General features: G+C 54.4%; 1 protein-coding gene across 1 annotated transcript in view; it reads right to left on the reverse strand.

Moving 5' to 3' along the window:
* Window positions 1–3,027: 3,027 nt before the first annotated feature.
* The window catches only part of JPH2 (junctophilin 2), a 29,542-nt gene continuing 9,092 nt past the window's right edge, over window positions 3,028–23,477 (reverse strand). Inside the window, exons 3-6 of the mRNA XM_068700688.1 lie at window positions 12,228–12,346; window positions 7,932–8,716; window positions 6,546–6,643; window positions 3,028–5,578 (exon numbers count right to left, since the gene is read on the reverse strand). Coding sequence (XP_068556789.1) covers window positions 6,563–6,643; window positions 7,932–8,716; window positions 12,228–12,346 — 985 coding nt within the window. The 3' untranslated portion in view covers window positions 3,028–5,578; window positions 6,546–6,562. The remainder of the gene's footprint in view (window positions 5,579–6,545; window positions 6,644–7,931; window positions 8,717–12,227; window positions 12,347–23,477) is intronic.

Consider the following 23,477-nt stretch of genomic DNA (forward strand, 5'->3'; position numbering starts at 1 on the left):
AAGCTCCAATTAAGGAGCTGCTAATAAGGCTTGGGGGGATAGTCCTACAGCAATATTGGTGTAATCACTTCGAAGTTATTTGCTTGTTTTGCAATGTGTATTTCACAAGGCCTCTGGAGGGCTCTTTGGCTCTCGGAGCTGTCTCCTCTCTGCTCGCTCACAGGATGCTGTTCCGCGCTCCTTAAAGCAAAGCACCCATTTCGGGGAGCGTGCTGTGATGATCAAAGCCTGCCAGTCCCCCAGGAGTGATTCTAGTTGATTCTATTTACTCAAATATCCCCAGTTTGCCAATTTTTGCAAGCACCAGCCCTATAGGATGAGCACTACCTGGTGCAAGCACCCCCTGCAGCGGGGGCTCTTACCCCTGTGGGCAGCCCTGCCCTGGCTTATCTGCAGACCCCAAACCAGGGGCACTTTCCCAGCTGCTACATGGGGGTGGAAACAGAACTGCAAAGTATGGTGATGGGGCAGAAGTATTAAGGCTGTTTTAGTGTTTTCTAGTTGCTGAATTTAGTTTCAGCCCGCTGACTGGTGCTCTGCGTGCTGTTTCTATAGAGACCGAGGATGCTGTGAGTGCGCCGGGGGCTGCTCGGTGCTGCTCTGAGTGGGAACACCTGGTGCCAGTGGTTGGGACTGGGGGCAGCAGCTTTTCCCTCTTGGGGAGAAGGTCCTAGGGTGGTCCCAGCGCTGATGGGATTTTCAGAGGGTCAGCAAAGGGCTGGTGTCCTTCTGGCTGCTTGGCAGTCGGCTTGTGGGCAGCATGGCCACAGGTGAAAGCGAGCCTGGCTGCCCCAGCCAGCACGACCTGGGTGGCTGCTTGGAGGAAATAAGCAATGAAAGCAACTTGTCCCAGGCTGCTTTTGGGAAAGCTACTAGTTCCCCTGCCCTGTGCACAGGAGCGGGGTCACCCCTCTGTGCTCCCCAGGACCAGCTCGCAGCCAGGACCCCCTTAGCCCTGAGACCAGGGCCAGGAGTGGGGGATGCTCCTGCTCTCTGCGGGCAGGGCAGTGCCGCCAGCCCGTCCCCGGGCTGGGCACGTCACTCTCAAAGGACACCGGGGCTCGGGTTGCACCTTCCCTCCCACCGGTGCAAGCTACCTAACGTGTGCCCTTCTGTCACCGGATCGGGCCAGGGCCTCTCTCCTGGCTCTCACATGTCCGACTCCTCTCCCTGCACCCGGGGCAGTGCTGGGGACATCACCCCAAAAGCAGCGGCTCCTGAGGTAGAGTCTCAGCGCTGGTGCCCCCACCCCGGGGAAGGGGTGTTCTCCTCTTTTTGGTATTTTTCATATTTTTGAAGCACTACATCATGGCTTCAGCAAGAGACCCGCCTCCCTGCCTGCTGCCTCCGCATGGGCCAAGGATCTGCTCCATTCACCAGCCGGAGATTTATGAGGTGTGAAGGGCTCCGGTTACCCTGCTGCCCCTCGCCTCCCCCCCCGTGACTGGCTGAATGAGATGCTGCTGGCTCCTCCAACACCAGCAGCAAAACAAGCCCAGAGGAGAGCAAAGCCATCGTCTCACCAAACTCGTCTCCTTAGTTCCTTATCAGGGCACAGAAATCTTCCACCACAAGGCCTCCTGCACCCTGCAGAGGCTGTGGGGAGCCCCTGCTGCCTGTGGAGGCTGAGCCTGCGTCTTGCCAGCCCCTCTGCACAGCCTGGCTTCACTCATGTGAGAAGCTCCAGAAATAGAAAAGGGATTGAAGGTTTTGGCTATCCTGCATTCCTTGGGTCCCTGTGCCCCCGCCTGGCGCTGGGCTCTGTTCTCCCATCCTTCCCCTAAACTGCTCTTCTCCCCGCTACCATTTCCCCATCCTGGCTTTCCCATCACTTCGGCTGTTCACTAAAATATTCAGGGGCTGGAGGTGGCCATGAGCTCATGGGTCTGCTGTGACTTCGATGCTGCCTAAGAGCACGTGAGATTTTGCACCAACAGGGCATCCCGATCACATCTGTGGGTCTTTAAATCAACACAAGAGAACTGAAGCCAGTGGGCTAGAAAGAAAGTGAGAATTGCTCCTCTCCAAACACAGAACTGTGGCGCCAGGGGAGCAGGCTGCAATACGTGGCTGGGAAGGAACTTGGCAGCCGCCCTGGGCAGAGGCAGGCAGCGAAGGGACCTGTCACCGGCTGCCCACGTCCCCCCGCCAGGCTTTGGGCCAGCAAGGTGCGTTTCCTCCGGCCCCGTGCTTCCTCCCATCAAGGCCAGCTCAATGGGTCTCTGCTCACTGCTGACACACAGGTCCCAGGACATCTCTGCATTTGGGTTGAGGTTTTAACAGCAGCAGAGCAGCGTGGTCTGCAACTGGTTTCCTTCCTGCAGGGTTCTAGAGGGTTCTGGCACACGCACTGTACGTATGTATCAAAGACTAGCCAGGCTCTGGCTGGTGATTTTCAGTTTTCTCCCCTTGGTGGTGGTCCTGGAGGGCCTCAGCAATACCAGTGCCAAGCCCTTGATGCAGAGGCCAGGGCAGCCCTACCTTCCCCAAAAGCCTGGCTCCTGTGGCCACGGCCAGCCTGAGGCACCCCAGGCTTGAGTCTTGCTCACCTCGTCCTGTGTCTGGGGCTCTGCCAGCTCAGCCGCAGCCACCTCAGAGCCCAGCGTTCCCCTCTGAGCTGAGCCATCCTCTAGAGAAAATGCAGCCAAGGAGTTATTTATGAGCCAAGGTCCGCATCAGCGCGTGCTTGTTATTCATTGCAAGGGTTTCCTCCCTGCGGCTAGTGGGCCCCGTGCTGGCTTCATGCACACACAGGTCACTCGGAGAGCTGGTGATGTCCTCAAGCATCTGGCATCAAACTTTCAAAAAACAATAAATGAAAACAATTCTCTTTGCACATCACCCCCCTATCACCCAAAAATGCAGATTTTGAAATAGACATTCAAAATTTATTTATTTATTTAGCGGAAAGCTAAACCCATCCAGCTGTCACCTCTGAAATTCTGGACCTCATCATCGTGACCTCTCCTTGAAGACTGGAATGAGTGTGTCATACCGAGAAGAAACCCTCACAAAGATAAACACTGATACAGTGAGCAGATAACTGTTTATTATTGCACGTAATCCAGCAGAACAACTGACAGAAAACTCCGGACAGCAGTACACAGATTGTAGTACACAGCTTGCAAAATCTGTGACGAAGGTAATTTTGTGTGAAGAGTGAAATGTATCTGCATCTTTGTAAGACCTGAAAAGTATAACACAATATCCTATTCAGTTTTGAAAGCATGCAGTTTGAGGTAAATCTGTTATTTTGCATCTAAGAAAACGAAATCCCTAAGGGGCTATATATATATGTCTATATATCCACGTCTCAGTGCGATATGGATATATTTATATGTCACATAAAAGCAAATCTACCTACGTTTCTCAGAATGTTAATAGGAGGAAAGCACATTACCGAGTGCACATCACATGCATAAAAAAAATTGGGGCAGGAGGGGGGAGAATTACCTTAGCATTGTCGAAAAAAAGATCCTTCTTTGTGCTTAGTGATAAATAAAAGCCCCTCAGGTCTCTCAACGGAAATTGTCTTGGTGGCTAATAAAAGCAGTTGGCATGTTGAAACTGCAGAGCTGGCAGGTGAGGGCCAGCAAACAGGGATAAAATGCCAAAGGCAGCAGAGCCTGGGGTTTGCAATACATTTATATTTAAGAAAAAGAAAAAAGAAAGAAGCAAATTGCAACTAAACTACTCTATGTGGAAGTGTAGATGATGCTGCACAGCTTTCTCAGGACTGGTACAGCCACATTGCTTTTAGGAAGGGATCACATTCACTTCTCCCACAGTGAACACCATGTACTTGCTACTGTGGCAATGTTCCTGAGCTGAATAAGGTTAAAAAATAAACTTGGTTCACAAAGAAAACTACTGAATTATTCTCACTCTCTTATATCATAATTAGAGTAGATAAATTAGGCAGGCTCTGCCCTGTGTCTCCAGTCCGTGTAAACTCCTGCCTGTCTGCTGCCCTGGCTCTGAAACCCTTTCAGACCGACCTTTGGAGCAGACTGGCCATCTGTTTTTTTCCTTACCCAACATTTCCCGTTCTTTCCAGTCCCTCAGGTTTTCCCACCCAGTCCTGTGCTGTGGGACTTCAGGATACACAGAGGTGCACAACCAGCTATAAATAACATTTCTGATTAACTTAAAAAGAGATAGAAAATACATATTGCTCTTAAAAGAAGGAAGAAACATGTCCAAGCACTCAGCCTCACACTAAACTGTAACTTCATCTGTGCCGACTTTCTAAGCTCGCACTGCTAAGGATCAAAGCAGGTCACGGTGGCAACATCTCCTTCAAAAGGTCACTCTCTGTCGCAGCTTTGGGAAGAATTGGTACAAACTGCCTCGGCTTCTAAGCCTCACACACAAGAACAACAGCAAGATCGCCCCTCTGTGCTCTACCACTGCTGAAAGTCTGGCTGCTGTGTATTTCTGAGCCTGCCACCCAAACGCACTGGAGTCACTCAGGTTTCTGCACCTTTTTTCTTTCAGGAATAACCTCACCTCTCCCACGACAGCCACCCTGCATCCTCTGGCTGGGAAGTCTGTTCACTCTGTCTCAGTGAAAGAGCAGCACTCGAGCCCCCTCGCAGTCCAGCGCTTCGAGGGGGAGGAACCTGCGGGTGTACGGGGGTATTTGTCAGTAAGTACCTCCTTTAAATTGTAACTTGCACCATTTTCATAGGAAAAAAAAGGGGTGGGGGCAAAGGGGCAAATTCAGCACATCTATTTCCTTTCCCGTTACAGTGGGAAGTCACCCACTGCAAGACGCTTCCGCACGGAGCATTGCCGCTGGCAGGAGAGCGCTGGGATGGTGCTCAGGCCCTAAATGGGCACCATCTCCACCCGCAGCACCCCTGGGCACACCAACAGCCTCGGATCAGCCAGCCCCTCGCACCCCACCCCGCAGCCCCTGAGCGCGGCACGTCGGCGGGCACGGGCAGGCCTCTGGTTACACTTCAACAAGCCCAACGTCAACTTGCTCCCCTCTCTCTCAGTCCTCCATAGGCGGAATACAGCTCCAGACGACGGGGAAAGGAAAGACTTTTTGCTCGTCACTTTGGATGACATCTGAGCGCGGAGGGCGACGGTGTCCAGCCCTAGCCGTGGCGCGGCTCTCATGAGTCATTTTGGTTGTGTATTGCTTCATTTTCAGGCCATGGATGACATTCTTTGGGAAATCTCTGACACTGAGTCAAACCAAGGGAGTTACACAACATATCACAGTGCATGGATAAGACCTTCTCACTCATTTTCCTACAGCTAAAGATAAATCCCTCATCCCTGGCCTGACAGGACAGTTGATGGCTTTGGTGAGAACAATTTAAGGCAATTGCTATTTTACACAAAGAAGAGAAGGAGGCTGAATTGCAGAAATCCTGTTTTTTTCTTGGTAGATTGCAGAGGCCAGCCACAGCCTGGGAGCAGGGAGACTGAACTGATCTTCAGGCACTTTTGTTTAAGGTTCATGTTTGCAGTGCAACCTTGGGATCTCAAGTCCTCCTCTTAGGTGTTTCCGGGTGACTGAGATTTAATCCCCACCAAGGTCTCTGGTCTCCAAGAGCAGCAACGCCTGTCACAGACACAAATGAATGGGAGAGTCAAAGAGGAGCAAAACACACAACTGACACGCAGACACTGCTGTCTGCACAGCTTTCATCTCTGCAGGTTGAGAGAGGAATAATACAGCAAAGAAAGCAGTGCTCAGCAGAGCTATTTCATGCCCAAGGAAGGCAGCCCGATACCCTCACTGGAGCGTGGGAGATGCATCTCACATTATGTTCATGTGAGGCCCAGTGGTCATGTTCAGCCCTGATGTTTGCTTCTTTTTCCCCAATATTTGAACGCAAGGTGACAGAAATCTTGAGCCCAAGGTGACACATTCTTGTGTCTAGGAACTCTTCAGGCACAAGAAACCTCGCAAGATTTTGTTGCCACCAAATCCAAATGCAAGCCCTCATCCTAATTCAGGTGGAAGACCTGAGCTCCAGTTTAACCTTAGTAAGACACACCTCAGCTCACAATGATCTTTAGAAACTCAACTACCTAACAGTGGCAGAACCAGCACTGGTGCGAACAGAGCTGCAAATTTCACAGGTTCACATTCTCTTTGTGTGTTCCTGCCTCTTGTTGTGCTGAATACCAAGGAATACTGCAAGGCACAAGTTACCTGGCCATAGAAGAGTAAATTGAAAGTGTTTCTTGCAGCAGTAATTGCAGAAAACAAATTTCAAATTTAACATCACACATTCTTGTACTGGAGTTCTTGCTCTGAGAACCATGTCCTTCCAACCGGGAAGGTAAAACCGTGGGATTGTATCCAATCAAAACAGTCTGACCTTTTAACTTTGAGAAATCAAGAACTATCCACTGAAATTATTCCACAAGCCACTCTTGGGACAAACAAGGGATAACTGAGAATCTCAATGCAAGCTGATTGCATCTATTCATTGGTGAATGAGTTGTGTAGGCTTTAAAACTAGTCAACTATCCACAGTGAGGTCTACAAATTGAGGATAAAATCTCATTGCTCTTCTTACCTTGTCCGAAGGGCACCTCATGTCAAAAAATGGACAAATAGGATGGCCAGACCAATGTTCAGTAAGATGACCATGCAGATCACGATTGTGTTAGGTCCCTGAAAGAAAAACCCAAACCAGAGTATTATATTCCACAGCTTCATGGTGAGGAGACAGACGGAGTGGCCTTGATTCTCCTGTTCAAAAATATCAGTAACACCAACTCCCAATGCACAAGTGTCTGGCCTGAATTTCAAACTAGTTGAATCTATCAATCCCTGCTCCTATTTCTTCCCTACAAACTCCTTCACTGCTAGCTTCTGCTGAGGCTAAAGCAAACTAGAGACTCTGGCCACATGCATGTACACTGCCATTTCAACCTGTTCCTCCCAATTCCTTTCTTCACCCTATACATCACCCCAAACATCATCTATGTTTGTAAAGTTGCTGCATTTGAAATGAACAATTCCATCTGTGTGAGATTCTTCTAATCTCAGAACAAAATACTTCCAAGCAGTGCTTCTCTAAAGTCACACTGGGATTGTTCACATCAGGACTGTGGGAACAGTAGGCTAATAAATCGTGGTTTTACAGCTGCATTCGCTCACAGCAAAATGAATTTGAGGGACTATTTTTTACACCTGGGAAATCAAATGGTGATTCAATACCATGGATCAGTTCATAAGGTGCCCCTACTGTAAGAGTAAAATTAATGGGGAAAAAAATGCTCAGTTTCTTTTTCCTGTCCTACATGTTCCCCCACATTTTTCAGACCCATGGAAAGGGGAGAGAAAAAGAGAAAAATGTAATTAAAAATGTCTGTTTTCCTCAAATTTTGGAATTGCAGATTTATCTCACTGCATCCACCATGGAAACCCTCATGGCTGGGGACAGAGGAAGGACAGGAAGAAATGTCCTTCTGCAGCCTCCCAGATCCCAAGGGACTCTCCAGACTGAGCAGTGTGGGAAAAGTTTCCTAAGGTATTTGTAAGGTCCCTGAGGCCCCAGGCAGCTGGGCTGGAGGCTGGGCGGCCCCAGGGCTGACCCCAAACTCTCTGGGCTGTGTGAGACCAGAGGCTGGAGACCAGCCTTTTCCTGCACCTTCCCAAACAAAATGCATGTCCCAAAACACATTTAAAGCCCATCTTAAGCAAAACCCTGGAGGGTGGAAAGGTGGTGGGAGAGGTAAAAATGGAGAATTTCCTCCATAAAGCTTCAGAATCCCAAAAGGAGCCCCAAGGAGGAGCACTGCAGCCCTGAGACCACAGTCTCTGGGCCCTTTGGGTATCCTGGGGAGAGAATAAGCAGGGGGAAAAAAAACAACGCAATTCCTGTGACAGAAAAGGCAACAGAGCTGCTGCTGTCCCCGGAGTGTCCCGCCTTGCCCCAAAATGTGCCACACATCACCTCGTCGCACTCCTCTGCATCCGGCGGCAGCGGGGCCGGGCTCCGCTTGGCCCCCGCCTTGTGCTCCGTCCTCCCTGGTGCCCGGCCCTCAGTCTTTCTGTCAGCGGGCTCGTTCCTGCCCGCCACCCTGCGCTCGGGGCTGGGGCGCTGTTTCACCTCCTTGGGCCGTGGCTGGGCCTCCTTCGGCCGCGGCTGCTCTGCCTTGGCCTCCACTCGCGGCGCCGGCTTCTCCTCCGGCTCCCGTGGTGGGACCGGGGTGCCCCCGTGACGCTGGGGCTCCCCCCGGCTCTCCGGGGAGGGTGGCCTGTGGTGCTCAGGGAATGGCTCCTCCTCATAGTCTGTGGTGGGGGAGACCGAGGAGGTCCTGACGGCGTAGCTGTGGTAGCCCTTGAAGAGCTCGACGTCGGGCTCGCGCGCCATGCGCTGCAGCGGCCTGATCTCCATCTGCTCTGCCGGCCTCCCCGCGCCCCGCGAGGCCGGCCTGGCCTCGCCATCGGCGGCCCCACCGCCCGCCTCGCCCCAGCTGCCCGGCCGCAGGCCTCCGTCCTGCCGGGCGGCCGCCTTGGCCCGCTTGGCCTCCGGCGGGGTGGCGGCGGGGCTGGGGGCCGGGCTGTGGCGGCGGCGGGGGACCGCGTCCTCCTCGTGCAGCTGGGGGCTCTCGGGGGGCGTGGGGGGCGGCGGGGCACCCTCGGGCCGCGGTGGCGGCGCCGCCTCCTCCATGTTGATGGTGTGCTCCGTGTTCTCTATGATCTCCTGCAGCAGCCTCCGCTTCTGGTACTCGGGGCCTGCGGAGAGAGGGGTTGGTGGGAGAGGGTCCGGGGGGGCCGTGGAGGCTGGGGCAGGGGCTCAGTGAGGCCCTGGCGCCATGCACCTCTGCCACCTGGATGGAGAGCAAAGTACCCCAGCCCAAACACAGAGATCTCAGCACCCCGTTGTCACCTGCCCCCCCAAAACAACTCCGGCTGCCTCAAGCTGCGTTTTTATCGCTACAAACTCATCCTGTGCTTTTCTCCTTCAGGGCAGGACAAGCTCCCGAGTGAGGGGAGTGAGGCTGCATTTTTCCACTGCCTGCCTGAGCCTGTTTCCAGAAGGGATTCCCTATGGTGGTGGATGCCCGCCCTGCACTGTCCTGCAGGGAGGAGCAGGCCTGCAGCTCCAGCTGAGTCAAGAACCACTGAAAGTCTGCAGCCCAGCTTTTTGTGGTTTGGAGCCACGCAGAAGGATTATCCTGAGCCTTAAGGGTATCAAGCTCCCATACAAGCTTTGGTTTGTTTGTTTGTTTGTTTGTTTGTTTTCCCATCTGGGAAATTTCAGTCTGGCTAATAGTGTGAACACTTAGAAAGTTATACATGGAGGTGCTCTGCTTCCTCAGGAAAGGCACATACCCCCAGATGATCTATCTTTTATCCCTCTCTTTGGGAAAAACATGTTTTTCATGTGTGGAGCAGGGCTGGCAGTGAGAGCCAGTCCTCTAGGCACTGACCCGGGCACCAGCAAAATCACCCGGGACCATCACACAAGGTGACTCAGGGCTTCAGGTTTCGTTCTGGCCTCATCTCCCATGCTGACTTGTCAGCTCTTAGCAATGTTGCCGTCACTTCAATTATTCGTGTATCATTAAATCTTTACTTCTTGTTAACCCTGGGTCATGTCTGCAGAGCAAATCATTGCTCAGCTAGGGTCTGAGGAAATCAGCCAGAGCCTGACACTGAGGGCAGCCCATCACGCTGGGCTGCTGGCAGAGCAAAATCCAGCAGGGACTGACCAGGAAAGTTTTTCTGAACAACAGCCATGCACAGTGCCCTGCACAGTGGGACCTGTGCAGGGACAGGGTTCGCTGTGCATCCCCGCAATGCCCAGAGCAAATGAGAATAACATGAGCCTGTTCCTTATGGGCATCGTGGGCTCACAAAGCAGCATGTCCAAAAGCAAAGCACCTGGGTTTGGAAATGGCATTGTCCCCATTCTGCTGAATCCAAGTAATGCTGAGGGGTGCAAACATAGAGGGCTTGGTGCGTGCTCCTGAACAGCACAGACCCTGGGGCTGCACTGTCCCCAGCTGCCTCACAGTTCCTCCTTGTGTCTCCTCCACCCCAAGGACTAACACAGACTTGAGCCTGGTCTGGAAATTGGAGCTTGGTACTTCATCCCCTCTAATAAATCAGTGGTGTGATTTGCATGCTGCTAACTCCTGCCCACTCAGGGCAATGACTCTGCTCTGAGGGGGCAGCGGGGAGAGAGGGCACTGCTTTTAGCTGCTCTGCCCTGCCTGCACGCTCCTGTCAATCAGCAGGCGACCCATTCAGGGCCGTTTATTTCTGGCCGCAAATGGATTATTTGGAAGCCTTTTCAACAGTTGTTCAGACTCCTCAGAATAGCCTGCCCGCAGCCCTGCGCTCCTTGCTATCTCCTGGTGCTTTCTTCTCCTCCTGAATAATTCACACCAAAAGCCCTGGCTGCCTGGAGGGCACCGCACAGCCCAGTCCTCCTCCCCTCCCCAGCCTCTGCTTCTGCCTCACCTCCTTCACCTCCCAGCACATTTCAGCAAGGACGTTCGTTGGCTTTCATCCCTCCCCTCTAAGCTGTTAGGCTGATATCCGAAATGAAACCCAGGGCTAAATACTTAGTAAAGACGTGAGGCTTGCTGAGCAGGACTGTCCCATCCCAAACACAGGAATAGCAGGGAGAAATGCAGCTGCTAGGCTCTCCTGGCTGTGAGGTCAGCTGTCACAAGTTCTAGCAAAATCCCAGGGTGGATTTCTGCCTTTTTGCTCCCGGATGGTGCTTCCTTGCAAGAAGAGACATCTCCCCTTGTTGTGCTCTGATTACAAAGTGAATGTAAAGATTATAAAGGATCATAGAAGATAAATGTGCACCAGCCTCATACATGGCCACAGAATGAGGCCAGGACCAAGTAAAGGCACACATATGGGCAGTGAGAGCATTCAGGCACCTGAGGAGCCAGGAGCAGAGGACAGGCTGCTTCAGGCATTTTGCAGAGCCAGTTTCATTTGTCTCATTCAATTGCCACGGGTGGAAAAAGTAATCTAGCCAGATGTCAAAAACCTCCCAACAGGAATTCCAGTTTCCTTTGCCTCCGGGCTATAAATACCCCAGTGTGCAAAGGGTGAATGCGGATCTGTGACTGGCAGCTGATGGGCTTATGCCAGGATCAAGTGACGTGTAGCTATTGTTAAGTGAAGTGTCACACGCTGGCTCGTGCCTGTGCCCAGGCGCTGCGGTGGTTCCCAGCTCCAAGCCGGCTCTGAGAGCCCCGCGGTGCGGCAGGGAGGAAGGGGCAGCCCTTGTAGAGCTGCATCTCCCCAGGGCGAGGTGGGCATCCAGGGAATTTTGGCAGATCTGTCAATGTGGTTGCTTCCCCAGCCAAACACCAGGTGTGCACTGTTCCCTGCTCCTGGGCTGGGTGTAGTTCTGTGACCTGGAGGTGCTGAAGGCAAAGCGGTTTGGTGAGCAGGAGTCACAGCGTTTGGCTCCTGTCCCCAGTTTTGCCACTGTGATGGCTGTGGGACGCTTGTTCCAGGTAACAAAACCAGATAATAAGAAAGATAAAATAAAAATGTAGCCATTTGGATCCCTGTTTTCTGCTCTGTTATTACCTTCCCTCTCCAGAAAGGGAAGCTTTCCAAGAAGAACACTGCTCTGCCTAGCTTGGTCTAGGGAAAGGTAATGACATTCACAGTGCTGCTTCGTTACACTTCTATCCACTGGTCCCCAGTGCTTGGTCGCAAAGAAGGAACCTCCTGAGTGTTTTCTCAGCCAAATAATTAGCTGTGATGCTATCAAATAAATAGGAAATAAGGGAAGTAGTACTTTGCATTATCAACTTTCTTACAGGATATTACAGCCGCTAATTAGCCAAGGCTGATGGTACCCTGGTGCAGTGTGGGGTCCCACAGGATACTGGCTATGAGTCAACGTGCAAAGTTGTTCCAAGAAAAAGCCACAGTGGCTCGAGGGACGCATCTGCAGGAGCTCTGCAGGCAGACCTGAGCTTGCTGCCTGCCCTGCCAGGTGCTGGGAGGGCTTCAGGGTGGGGAGGAACACGCAGGGAAGCTGAGGGGCTGTGGGTTTTTCCGTATTGTAACGTTTCACAGCAGGTAAAACAGAAGTGCAAAAGAGCAAATCACCCCCACGAAGGGGCTGGCTGAACCTGTGTGACAGAGCATTTAGGATACACAGGAGGGCAGCGTGCTGAGCTATAAAGCGGCTGAAACTTTTGAACGGATTCCCCAAAGCAAGTGCGAAATCACTCTTAGAAGACGCCTCTGGTCTTACCTGGCTGGTAGAAGTCTGGGGAGAGCTCCCTGGCCATCATCCTGGCTATGCCCGACTCGTTGTTAGCTGCCTGAGCTGCCTGCTCAGACCCTTCAGCCTTGGCCTTGGCATGAGCTGTCCTGCAGAGGGAAGAGGAGATGGCAGTGAGCATCGTCTGAGCCGACGTCGGCCTGGCTCAAGCAGCAGACTCCGGCCAGCAGCAGAATCAAATCAGCTCCTGCACTCAAGGAGCAAAGACCAGAGACGGCCAGGCTGGATGGGGCTTTGGGCAAGCTGGTCTAGAGGTGTCTGAGTTGGAATTAGGTGATCTTTAGATCTTTACAAGGTCCCTTCCAACCCAAACTGCTCTATGATTCTTGACAAGTAAGGGGCACAAAAGTTTAAGGCTAAGGTGTGACAGTTGCACTTAGCCGTGCAAGCAAAGGAGGCAGGGATATTTGCAAACAGGGCAGGTGTATTTGCAGACAGGAGCATGTTTAGGTGTTGCAGCAAGGCAGCAGGTGTTGCCAACAGGACTGCCACTGTGCTGCACTGCACAGAAATCCTGGCTCAGAGGAATGCCTAAAGCACCTTTCCAGGGGTCTTTGGAGTGCACAGGAGTAACAAAGCCATGGCTGAGCACCACTGCACTGCCACTGGCCTGGAGCGAGCTACTGCACCTCTCCAGCAGCAGCACTCTGCACATGTTTTACACCAAATCTCTATTTGAACTCTCCAGCAAACAAATCCAGCCCGTCCAAGGGCTCCTTTGCTTGCAGCAGCCCAGGAGCTGCTCTCACCAGGGCACAAGCGCCAGGGAAGGCAGAGCCATTGTGTTCCTTGCGGCCTGGCTCCCTGAGCCCTCTCTGCTCCTTCCCGGCACGTCTCCTCCTTGCTCCCTAAAGCTATCCGAGCTATTTCGCTGGCCGGCTGTCGTATTCCTCACATGCCTCGTGCTCAGGGCCCTGTGATCTTTACGCTAAAAGCAGGGCTAGCTTTGCAGCCCAGCTGCTCGCAGTCTGGGAGGGAGCTGACTTCAAACAGCAAGACAGCACCTTCAAAATACGGGAGGGCAAAGCACCGTGTGCTCAGCTGCTCCGCTCCACCCGCGGCTTGAGGAGACTTCGCTTTCCCCGTGCTCTCAGTAACACTTCCCAAGGCTCCCTGGGTCTCCCCTGCTGCACATAACAGAGCACACGCTGGCTGCATCAGTGCAAACCTGTGTATTTTGGTGCAGACACACTGTTAGCAGCCCTCAACACTAACTCACCAACTCTTTCTGAATTTAATAAGGTCATACGACGGCTGTCGAGCTATTTAACGGCACCCAGCGACCATTTTCAGAGGCGGATTGGAAGTTCTCATCCCCGCAGTGAAAATGTTCGAGAGGAATTTTTGGACTGCTGGGAGGAGTCACGGTGCCCGGGTTAGTCCTTTGGCACTACTGGAGATGCAGCACGCAGACAAGACTTGTGTTACTCTGAGCACTCGATGGGTGCAATGGAAAGGTGCTGGGAACGCTGCTCTGAGAAGCTCAGAAAGGCACAAGGTGCACACTCACGTACGTGCGTACAGGCACACGCCATTTCGGGTGGCTGTGGGGAAGGAATTAAACACAGGGCATGAATCCCAACTGATAGAGGCACCGGTGTGACTTGACGGGGAGCTGAAAACACCGCTCAGGGGCCTGAGATAGAGCGGAGGGCACAGAGCTGCTGCGCCTGGGACCGCGTCTCTCTGGGATGCCATCCCCGTGCCACAGCCGTGGCTCACCCCCGGGCTGCACTCACACGTTATCTCCCGCTTTCTCTGCGGGCTGAGCTGCCTGGCATTGCTGTCATTCTTAGTCTTTTAATCCCGAATTATTGCAGCTCCCGAAACATCCAGAGAGGCTACGTGATGAGGCAGAAAACAGCAATTTTAAACCACGGCTCACATGCAGGAGGTCTGAAGCAGCTCTGAACAGAGACAGCACCTCCTTTTTTGGTAGCATATAATCAGCATGATTAATTCCACCGTGGTCTGGCAGGGGCTGTGGGGACGGTTCTGTGCTTTCCATGCCTGGGGATCAGAGGGGGCTCGGCACACCTCACCAAGCACAAGCCTGCACGACGCCAGCCCCGGGAACAGGCTTGCCAAGTAGGGAGCCCAGCTCGTCACCCCAGCAGGATCTGCCCCGACCCTTGCCTTTGTCCTGCTGCTCTGGGAGGACGGGATTCACCATACAGGGATAAAATCCTCCTTTTCAGCCACCCGCTGAGCGGGCTGAGGCTTTCCTGGCCACTTGTCAGCCCCCGCAGGGAATGGAGCAGTGCCTGGCAAGCAGAGGGAACCCTTCCTAGATGTGGCTTCTCCAAAAGCAGGCTGGAAGCAGGCTGGATGTGAGGTCTGCTCCCTCTGCTAGTAGGGCTGGAGCTCGACTCGTGCTGATGTGGTACCAGGGGGCTGCAGACAGCTCCCGGCATGCCCAGAGATTTGGGGCAATGCACAGGACCAGCCTGTGGGCGCAGGAGGTGACAGTGCAGCTCCTGACAGTGCTCACGTCCTGCTGCAGCTTTTTCCTTTCCCTCAGAGAAGCTGCTGGATGCTTTTGGGCTGCCGCCTGGGGTTTGAGCACTGCAGCTCCCACAGGCAAAGAGGCGGTGAGGCCAGGGAAGACCCCGGCTTGTAGGAGCTGCTGTGATGATGCTGCAGGTGCTGAGCCACGCTGGGAGTCAGCACGGGGCCAAGCCTGGCAGGCTCTGCAATGAGCCCTCCTGCAAACCCTGCAGCAGAGCCAGGAGCCGCTGCCAGCCCTGGGGTGTGGGGGCAGGTACCCGACTTTGGCATCCCTGGGGACGCAAGCTTCACAGCAGCTTCACTCTCCGAGACATACCTGACCTCTGCTCTTGTCCCCTGCTTCCAAAGCTGTCCAGGAGCGCTTGATTTGTGGGGACTGAGGCCAACGCAGCTGCAGCTTCAGGTCTGGCACCTCCAGCACACTGCACGTCGTGTCCCAGGAGAGGCAGTGGTGCAAGAGGGCTGCTGCCACGGGGCACAGAGCTGGCCCCGACAGGGATGCTGACACCCTGTGCTCGGTCCTGCTGCTGCCGAGATCATTTAGCACAGCGGCAGCTGGGTGGTGAACACCTGGGACACGGAGATACTGCTCAGCAATTTGAGTACGGCTCCCCAGGCACACATCCCTGGGGCACGAAGGCAGAGCACTCAGAGCCATCCGAAAATCCCTGCTGAGGGTTCAATAATGTCGTGACAAAGCACAGCCTGAAGGGAAGGGCCCAGCCATAACAATAACATCTAGCTCTCACAGAGTACTTCTGAATTTTGTCTTCACCCACGTGGCTGGCAGCGCCAGCTCCATGCAGAGCAAAACTTGGTCCCAGCAGCAAAGCAGCAGACAAACAACAGGCGGCCAGGAAGAGCCCAGGGAACACAACCAGCAACAAAAACCTCTCCCGGCCCACAGCCCGGGGTCTACAGAGGTAAAAGAAAGCTGAGACAGGTCTAAGGGTGATCTTTGAACATTTCCTCATATCATGTGTAAAGTTTCTTCTGAGGTTAAGATATGGTAAAAAACAAAATACAACAAAACCAAACCCAAAAAACAGAATCAGCTTTTTCAAAAAGCAAATTGCTGGATTTTTATTATATGCATACAAGGTTGACACTTTCCAGGTAGCACTGTTTTACTGCCCTGCTGTGCTGCCAGCTCGTAGCCCTAAAGCCCTTCTGCAGAAAACAGCCCACGCAAACACCAGCAGAGGAGGAAGGTTGGTGATGGAGGGGATCAGGGTGAAACCGCACCAGAGAATTTTATGGCCCCCAGCAGCAGGATTCAGAGGCCCCTTTCCACAGCAATGCTGGAAAATGAACCGTGAGCACTAAATGTGCCCAAGTGGGGACAAGGACCACAAGGAGGGACTTTCAGAAACCAGTGCTGGTGCTCCCCACCCGAGGTGAGGCAGCACGGAGCGGGGACAAGCGTTCCCTGGTGCCACCCGGAGCCATCTCAGGGCTCGCTGCGACTGCTGTGGGGCCGCTGCCTGCCTGCACAAGGATGCAGGAGGGTTGAACGCAGCAGCTGCTCTGCTTGCTCCCTTGGCACAGCTCTAATGCTCTAATCGTTTTTGTGTTAGCGTGTGGACAGAGCACCGCTGCTGTCCCTCCTGGCCCCAGCCCAGGAGCACTGCCCGGTTCGTTCCTCTGCCTGCTACCGAAATCCCCCGCGGACACACGAGCCACAGCTGAGCACAGCGCTAACAGGTGAGAGCCAAAGCCCAGCCGGCAAAGCTCATCTCTTCGGGCCGTTTATAGGGTTTTGCACATCCACAATGGATTAGCCTGCAAACGAGATTGGAATTAGTGGGGAGTGCTGCAAATAGCAGATGGGGCTGGGGCACCTCCAGGTGCGGCGGTGACCTTGCGGCTACCAACAGGGCAAGAGCTGAGCCCTGTGCCCCAGCTACTGCACGTCCGTGTATCAACAGAGACAAGCCCATCCGGCACCATCCTTCCCTACCCGGGGTCTTCCTCTTCCCATTGATCCAGCAAACCCTTACGGGAAGGACCAGCTGAACACCTTCTACTTGTCACTCTCAAGATCATAATCCGCCCCAAAAAAACCCAACCCCAACCCAAAAACATGACCAAATGTCATTCACCAGTTCTAGGAAAGGAGGCTTTTGCTACACTCCGCTCTCCTGGAAGCTGGCGTTTCCCTCCCCAGCCAAACCCTGCTTCGGCATCCAGCAGGGATCACTCAGAGAGATCCCTGAGCACTACTGCCCCGGCAGGGGGGGCACAGCAGCATGCTGGGGGCGTGCAAGGGCTGGGTGGCGGGTCCAAGCCAGGTCCCATTTGTTGTGCAGGGCTTGTAGTGCTGACGTAGGGCAAATCCAGCACGCTCCACCGTCACACTCGGGGCATTTGGTCCTTCTAGAGGAACTCCAGATACCGGTTTGTCTTGGCAGGGATGCTCACGACACTCGGGAGGGATACGGGGAAAGCCGCAGACGTGATTTTGCTGATGGCAACGTGGTCCCTTCTGTGCTCACGTGGTAGGGGGCAGGACACACAGACCCGAGCAGGACAGACGCTTGCTGGCTCCTCTGTTTTCCACACCACTGTTGCACATGTGCCACCTCTCTATCTGCACCATCCTTTTCTTCATGCATAGCCCCAGCCTGTCCCCTTTGCGCCTCTCTCTCCACCTCCACGCACACGCAGACACCAGCAAACCTCTGCTACCCTCATCTGCCTGTAACCACCCCACGGGACTGAAAACCCCTTTTTGGTTCATCTCTTGAGCCCTCCTTCCCTGCCCACGGTTACCTGACTGCATGTCCTGCTCTCAGGCCAGCTGTAGAGCCCCCTGCCCTATTGCTCCATCACTCGTGTGCACGAACCCACTCAGTTTAAACTCCAACATCCCCGGAGCTGAGTCTGTGCTGGTTTATTTTATGGACTGCGGGGTGTGATCTACATTGTGCATAAAGCAACACAAGCTGCCTCCTACAAGAAACACCCCCACACAGCTTTCAAGGAAATCCCAGAAGAGAAAGCATCCTGGCCTCGCGGAACAACCCTGCCGCCCGTCTCCGTCCTGGCAGCCAGCTCCTGAGATGCCCCAGGACTGCCACTCGCTGTACAGCAGTGGTGGCACCGGGTACCTGGGTGGATAAACAGCATCTCTCCTCCTTCCTACAGCACTAGGAGCACCGACAGCCTCCTGGGGCAGAAGAGCATCCTCCCCTGCTCTCAGCTTTAGGGGTGCCTGGCAGAGCTCACTGCGACCCAATGAGCTCAGCAAGCATGAGCCTTTCTGATTACTTGGTGGATTTTTAAAATGCCGAAATGTTATCCTCGGCCCTAAATAGCTCAAAGCCACTTGCATCTTTCACCAAAGGATACTTCCCCTCAGAACAGCTAAAGTGACATTAATCTCCCAGCAGACAGACCTGCAGCTGTCTGCAGGACAACGACAACCTACAGAGCCCGGCCCTGCAGCAAGAGCATCTCAGGGGCATTTCTGGGGAAAAACGGGAGATTTGCAGCTGCCAGCTGGACACCCGGGATGTTTTTTGGTCTGTCCTTCTCCATCCTGCCTGGGCAGAGCCAGGTGTGGAGCTGGCTGAGCCAGAGGAGTGGGCTGACCCAAGGGAACAGCAGGGCTCGCTTGCTTCGAGGAAGCTCAGCCCAAGCCCGGAGCTCTGCCAAACAGGTGGCATTCACAGTCTGAGTGGGTTTTACCTGGCTGCCAGCCCTGGACTGGGTCAGAAAGTGGGCATTCTTTCTATCAGGCTGTTGTTTTTTTCAGTGAGGAGTTTTAACAACTTGTAATTTGAATGTTTTTCCAGATTTCAGCAACCCAAACCAAGAAAGCGAGGAAATACATGTACAGGCTCTGTTCTGGAAGTCCTTTTCCCCAGTCAAAAAAATAAAAGCAGGATTTATTATTATTATTATTTTGCTAAGGAAATTAAAGCAGGCAGATTTCTTAAAATATTGTCTTTGGTTAGAAGCCCAATTATTTGTTAAATCTAACCTAAGGCAGAAGCATTTTTCTACGAGCACATGGGTCTTGCAAGCTGATGTCCACAGGTTGGAGCCCAGAAGAAACACGGGACCGAGCCGTGAGCTGGGACGGCTCCTGCACGTCTGCTGCGGCCATGAGGGGCTGGGATGCCGGGTGGCAGCAGGTTCTGCAGGAGCAAAACTACAAAAACTCGTACGCAGAAGACGAAAGGGCTCTGGCTCAGCACCAGCATAAACTGAAAAAACGCACCAGGAGGAGGGAGCGTTTCTCTATGTCTGGCTTCATATTTAAATGGGACAGTTTACTTCAATATTTTTTATTTTTTGAGATAAGCCTGTTTCACATTTCACAGAAATGATGATAACCCTTGAGCAAAGCCTGATTGAAAGCGATGATCTGAAAGCCTGGCACCCTGCCGGCCGATTTCAAGCATGTGGAGGGGACTCGAGTCCTTCCCGCTCCGCGCAGAAGCGCATCAATCGGGCATGAAGCTGCCATTTTCCAGTCGTTTTGCAGATTAAAGCCTCACTTCACTTCTCCCTCTTCTGTGTTTGTAAGCCATTGAGATAAGGGTTTCCCACAAGGGCAGGCCGAGCAGCCCATTAATCCCAATTAAGCCCATTTCCCTGCCTGGCCTGCTCCCCGGTCCGTACCCATCCCCAGCTCTGCTCTTGCTCTGGGTCCCAGCAAGTCCCGGCGGTGCTGGTCCCCAACCCAAATCCCACTGGAAGCCCTGCAGAAAGCCCTCTGCCACCAGCAGATGCTTTCTCCTCAGAGCTACTGGAAGCGCGCGTTCCCTCTTACCCTACTAGGGCATGACCGAGCCTCGGGAAATTCGTGCGAGGCGGGTGGAAAATAGATAAAGCGGCGCGCACCCTGCTCTGAAGCCGATGCATCTCAGCACAATAAGCAGGCCTGGCCAAAAATGTGTCAGTGCTCCGGCTGCAGCCAGCTGCAGCTGGAGAGGAGGCCTCTGTGGGGAAGGGATGAAGCGAAGGTGAAGGCATCGCACGGCTGCTCGCTCCCCAGCACCCAACACCCTGTGCACAGGTCTTCTTCCATGGGGACAGTGCCCTGGTGCCACTGCTCAGGGCAGCCAACATGAAACGCAGAAAAAATGAAAAGCAGCAAAAGCGAGCCCCAGACACCCCGCTGCCTCCCCATTACAGGAGCTGGAGGTCCCCCAGCTCCACCATGCAAAAGACAGAGAGTCCCCAAAGTCCTGGTTTGGGGTGTGGGGACAGCCCGGGGCAGTGCTCAGCGTGGTCAAACCACGTGCTTGGGAACCGGGAGCATCTCTGACAGCATCGCCTCCAGCAGGCACACGGGACAGAGGAGTTAATTAAGACAACTGTTTGTGTTAACTGAGGATGAACTAAACATGCCACCCTCTACATAGACGCAGTGAGCGCGAGGAGGAGCACCAGCAGCGTCCCCTCGCTGCCGCCCCAGCTCCCAGCACCTTTCCTTTAACGCCTGCCGAGGTGCCAGGCTGAGCACCAACGCTCAGCAAGGAAGGTTCAGCTGCTCTCCTGCTTGCCAGCCTCAACCCTGGAGGCCTGGGAAGGCCTCCCCCGGCCTCCTGACATACCCAGTGCCTGGATCCGAGCCTGCCAGCCTCAGGGATGCCGCGCTGGGCAGCTGCGGCGGCACAGCCGAAGCCCTGGGCACACAGCGTGCACCCCACGGGCACGGGGCTGCACCACGGGCACGGAGGACACGGGGACTGCCGGCATCCCTGGAGGCACAGACCTTGAGGCAGCACAGGAGGCAGGGCAGCACCGTGCCCAATAAAGCACCCGATGGCTGCGAGTGTGGGGCCGAGCTGCGGCGGTGGGGGCTGCCGGCGGCTCCCAGCTGTCGCGTGGGGCAGCGCTGATAAGCCCCTGCTCTGCGTTCCCTTATTTAGGCAGGGCGCTGCGCTGGCTGCAGCAATGCCCGCGCGTCACTTGCACCCTCCTGCCCCGTCCCCCCCGCAGCCGCCTGGCCAGGCTGGAGGCGCTGGGAGCGCAGGAGAGGCTGGGCAGGGTGGCTTCGGGAAGCGATTTGGGAGCCGTGCCCTGAAACCCAGCCATCGAGGCTTCGGTACCCAAGCAGCAGGATTGCAGGACCTCTGAGCATTTAGAAAAATACCCCCGGCGTATTCATTTCTAGGTGTATTCTCCAGTCATAACACACTCAGCCTTAGGACCAGCATATGAACAGGTGAAGCACAACGGCAGTCTTTGTCCCTCACCCCTTCCCTTCCCGTTGGTGCTATGACACGCAGCAGATATATTTTAGGTGCTGTTAGCAGGACGTCCGCCCGTCAAACTGCTAGAGCCTGGCCAGATCCGTGCCTTCCAGGAAGCACGGCAAGTGCCTGCACTGGGTCTGGTCCAAGGCAGCGGGAAGCACAGCTCCGCACACAGGGGGATCTCGGCAGGCACTGCTGCACGGGGACAGAAGCGGGATTGACACTGATGCTGTCCCCCAAAAGCCCCAGCAAGAAGTAAAGCTGCTCCTGTGAGCTGGGCAGCTCCTGGGCATACAGCTTCAGCAATCAAATCCCAAAGCACAGCCAGCTGTTCTATTCAACCTGCTGTTCTATCCAACCCCCATCTCCCACTCCCTGTTTTCGGAGGCTTTGTCCCTCCCTCTCTGATATTTTTTGGAATGAGCCAGATTTCCAAGCAGGCGGCTTGGGAGGGACCCGGGCAGGGCAGGACAGCAGCAGACTGGGGAGAACCAGGCAGAAAACCCAAATCGAGCGGGCAGCGGGGCTGGAGGTGCCAACCAGCCCCGTCCCTGCTGCTCTCAGGCGTTCCCAGCAGAGCTCAGTGCCTGGCTTCATTCAGGATCCTGCCCGCGCATCCCCAGCACGGCCGCGTGCCTGAGATTCCTACGGCGCCACCGGTGGAGGCAGCCCCAGAGCTCAGGCTTGTTTTCCTCCAGATTTCTGTCTTAAAGAGCCTTTTATGGTGCAAGAGAGTGAATTCTGCTCTCCTACTGACACTGCACTCCCCAGCAGCGGAAGGCTGGAGAGCACCTTAGCTGAGCCCTGCAAGGGGCCCCCCCACATGCCGGCAGCAAACAGAAATCAAACATCCATGCGCAGCAGCAGAGGCACACGGAGCACCCCCTGGGAATTATTCTGTAGTGATCATTGAACACAGACACGTGTCACGTCCTCCCCAAAAGGGGATTTGTGCGGTCTCAAAGGTGTAAGGTACAGAGCGCCCTGCAGGAAGCAATACAAAGTGTAGAAAACTTCACCTCGTAGCTGCGAGCTAAGGAGATGCTAGCGATAGTGCCGCCCTTGTGTAAGCTGCAGTGGTTTGTTTTCACAATCTGCAGGCAACTCTTCTCTGCTGCGGGTGTAGAAACCGAGGCAAGGTTCAAGGCCAAAGAGAAAGCTGGTGCTGGAGCTGGAATTTCACCTCAGGACCTTTTCTGGGCAAAATGAGGTCTGTTTGCTCTTGATCCCAAACCTGAGCTGAACAGGGAAGGAAAGAGGAGCTCTGCACAGAGCAGCAGAACCCCAGCACTGAGGCAGACGGAAAGGGTGAGGTGCAGCCTACAGCAGGGAGGAGACAAAGTCCCCGCTCCGCAGCAGGTCTGGGGACGTGCTCCTCGTGGGATCCCGGGGCTGCCAGGGGAGTGCTGCGCCCTCTGCCCCGCACAGCAGCCGTGCTGCCAGGAGCTCTGCGAGGGGAGGGCGTCCCGGAGTGCTGCAACCTCCGATTTCCTCCAGCTCCGAGGTTCCCTTAATAGGAAATTATCTCCCAGCTGCGCCGGGAGGGATGCGGTCCCCAGCAAGGGCAGTGGCGCGTTCCAGCCCCTGATGGAAAACACAGCCGAGCCGCTTTTGATCCAACGTGTAAATAGTGTATAATAAAAAGAGGCTTATGTAAACTGACCGACTTCTCAGGGAGCAGCTTTTGCAGCTCCAGCCTCCTTATGTACGGCTGCGAGCGCTGCGGCCACGTGCTGCTCCTGCGGCGTCGGCTGAGCCGAGCCTCCCAGCCAGGAGCAGCCCAGGCTGGGATTTGTGTCCCTGCTGTCCCTGAGTGACTCCTCTGACATCGGGCTGTCCTCTCCCTGCCGCTTGCTGAGGCGGCGAGGCTTTGCTAAAGGCCAGTCGTGCTCCTTGTAAAGCTTTGGAGGCAGGAAGGCGGAGGCTGGGCATGTCTGGGTTGTGCGGGAGGGCAGAGGTTTGGAAATAAAAGTGCCTTCCCCTGGGCAGCTGTTCCCCATGTCTGCACAATAATGAAGCAACTTAGGTGATTAAACCCTGAACAAGATGGTTTGTGCCTGGTTTAAGAACAAAATGTAAGAAACATTTAAGAATAAAAAAAAAAAAGAAAGAAAAAAAAACAGTTCCGGAGCCACAGTCACCTCCCAGCAGCCTGAGGACAGCGCCGATGCCACCATGTGGCCCCAAAATCACGGCAGCAGGGGGGCACCGTGTTTGTCCTGCTAAGCCCAACCAGCCGAGTCCCATGGGGTCCCTGTCACATGGGCAGCAACATCCCCAGCCACAGGGTGATGTGGTGCTGCCCCTCAGATGCATGCAGAGACGGGGGGGGATATAAGCAGGAGAAGATTTTCTCCTGCCAGCCCCAGAGCTGCTCTCCCATCTCCTCCTGGGAGGGATGCTGGAGCCATCAGCCCTTCCCTCACCAGCCAGCTCCTAACACAACTAGTTCGGAGCAGAGCCCACCAGGCGGTGCAGGGGACACCGCGATGCCCGGCCG

The sequence above is a fragment of the Anas acuta genome, chromosome 16, assembly GCF_963932015.1.
Source record: "Anas acuta chromosome 16, bAnaAcu1.1, whole genome shotgun sequence".
In the NCBI taxonomy this organism is placed as follows: domain Eukaryota; kingdom Metazoa; phylum Chordata; class Aves; order Anseriformes; family Anatidae; genus Anas; species Anas acuta.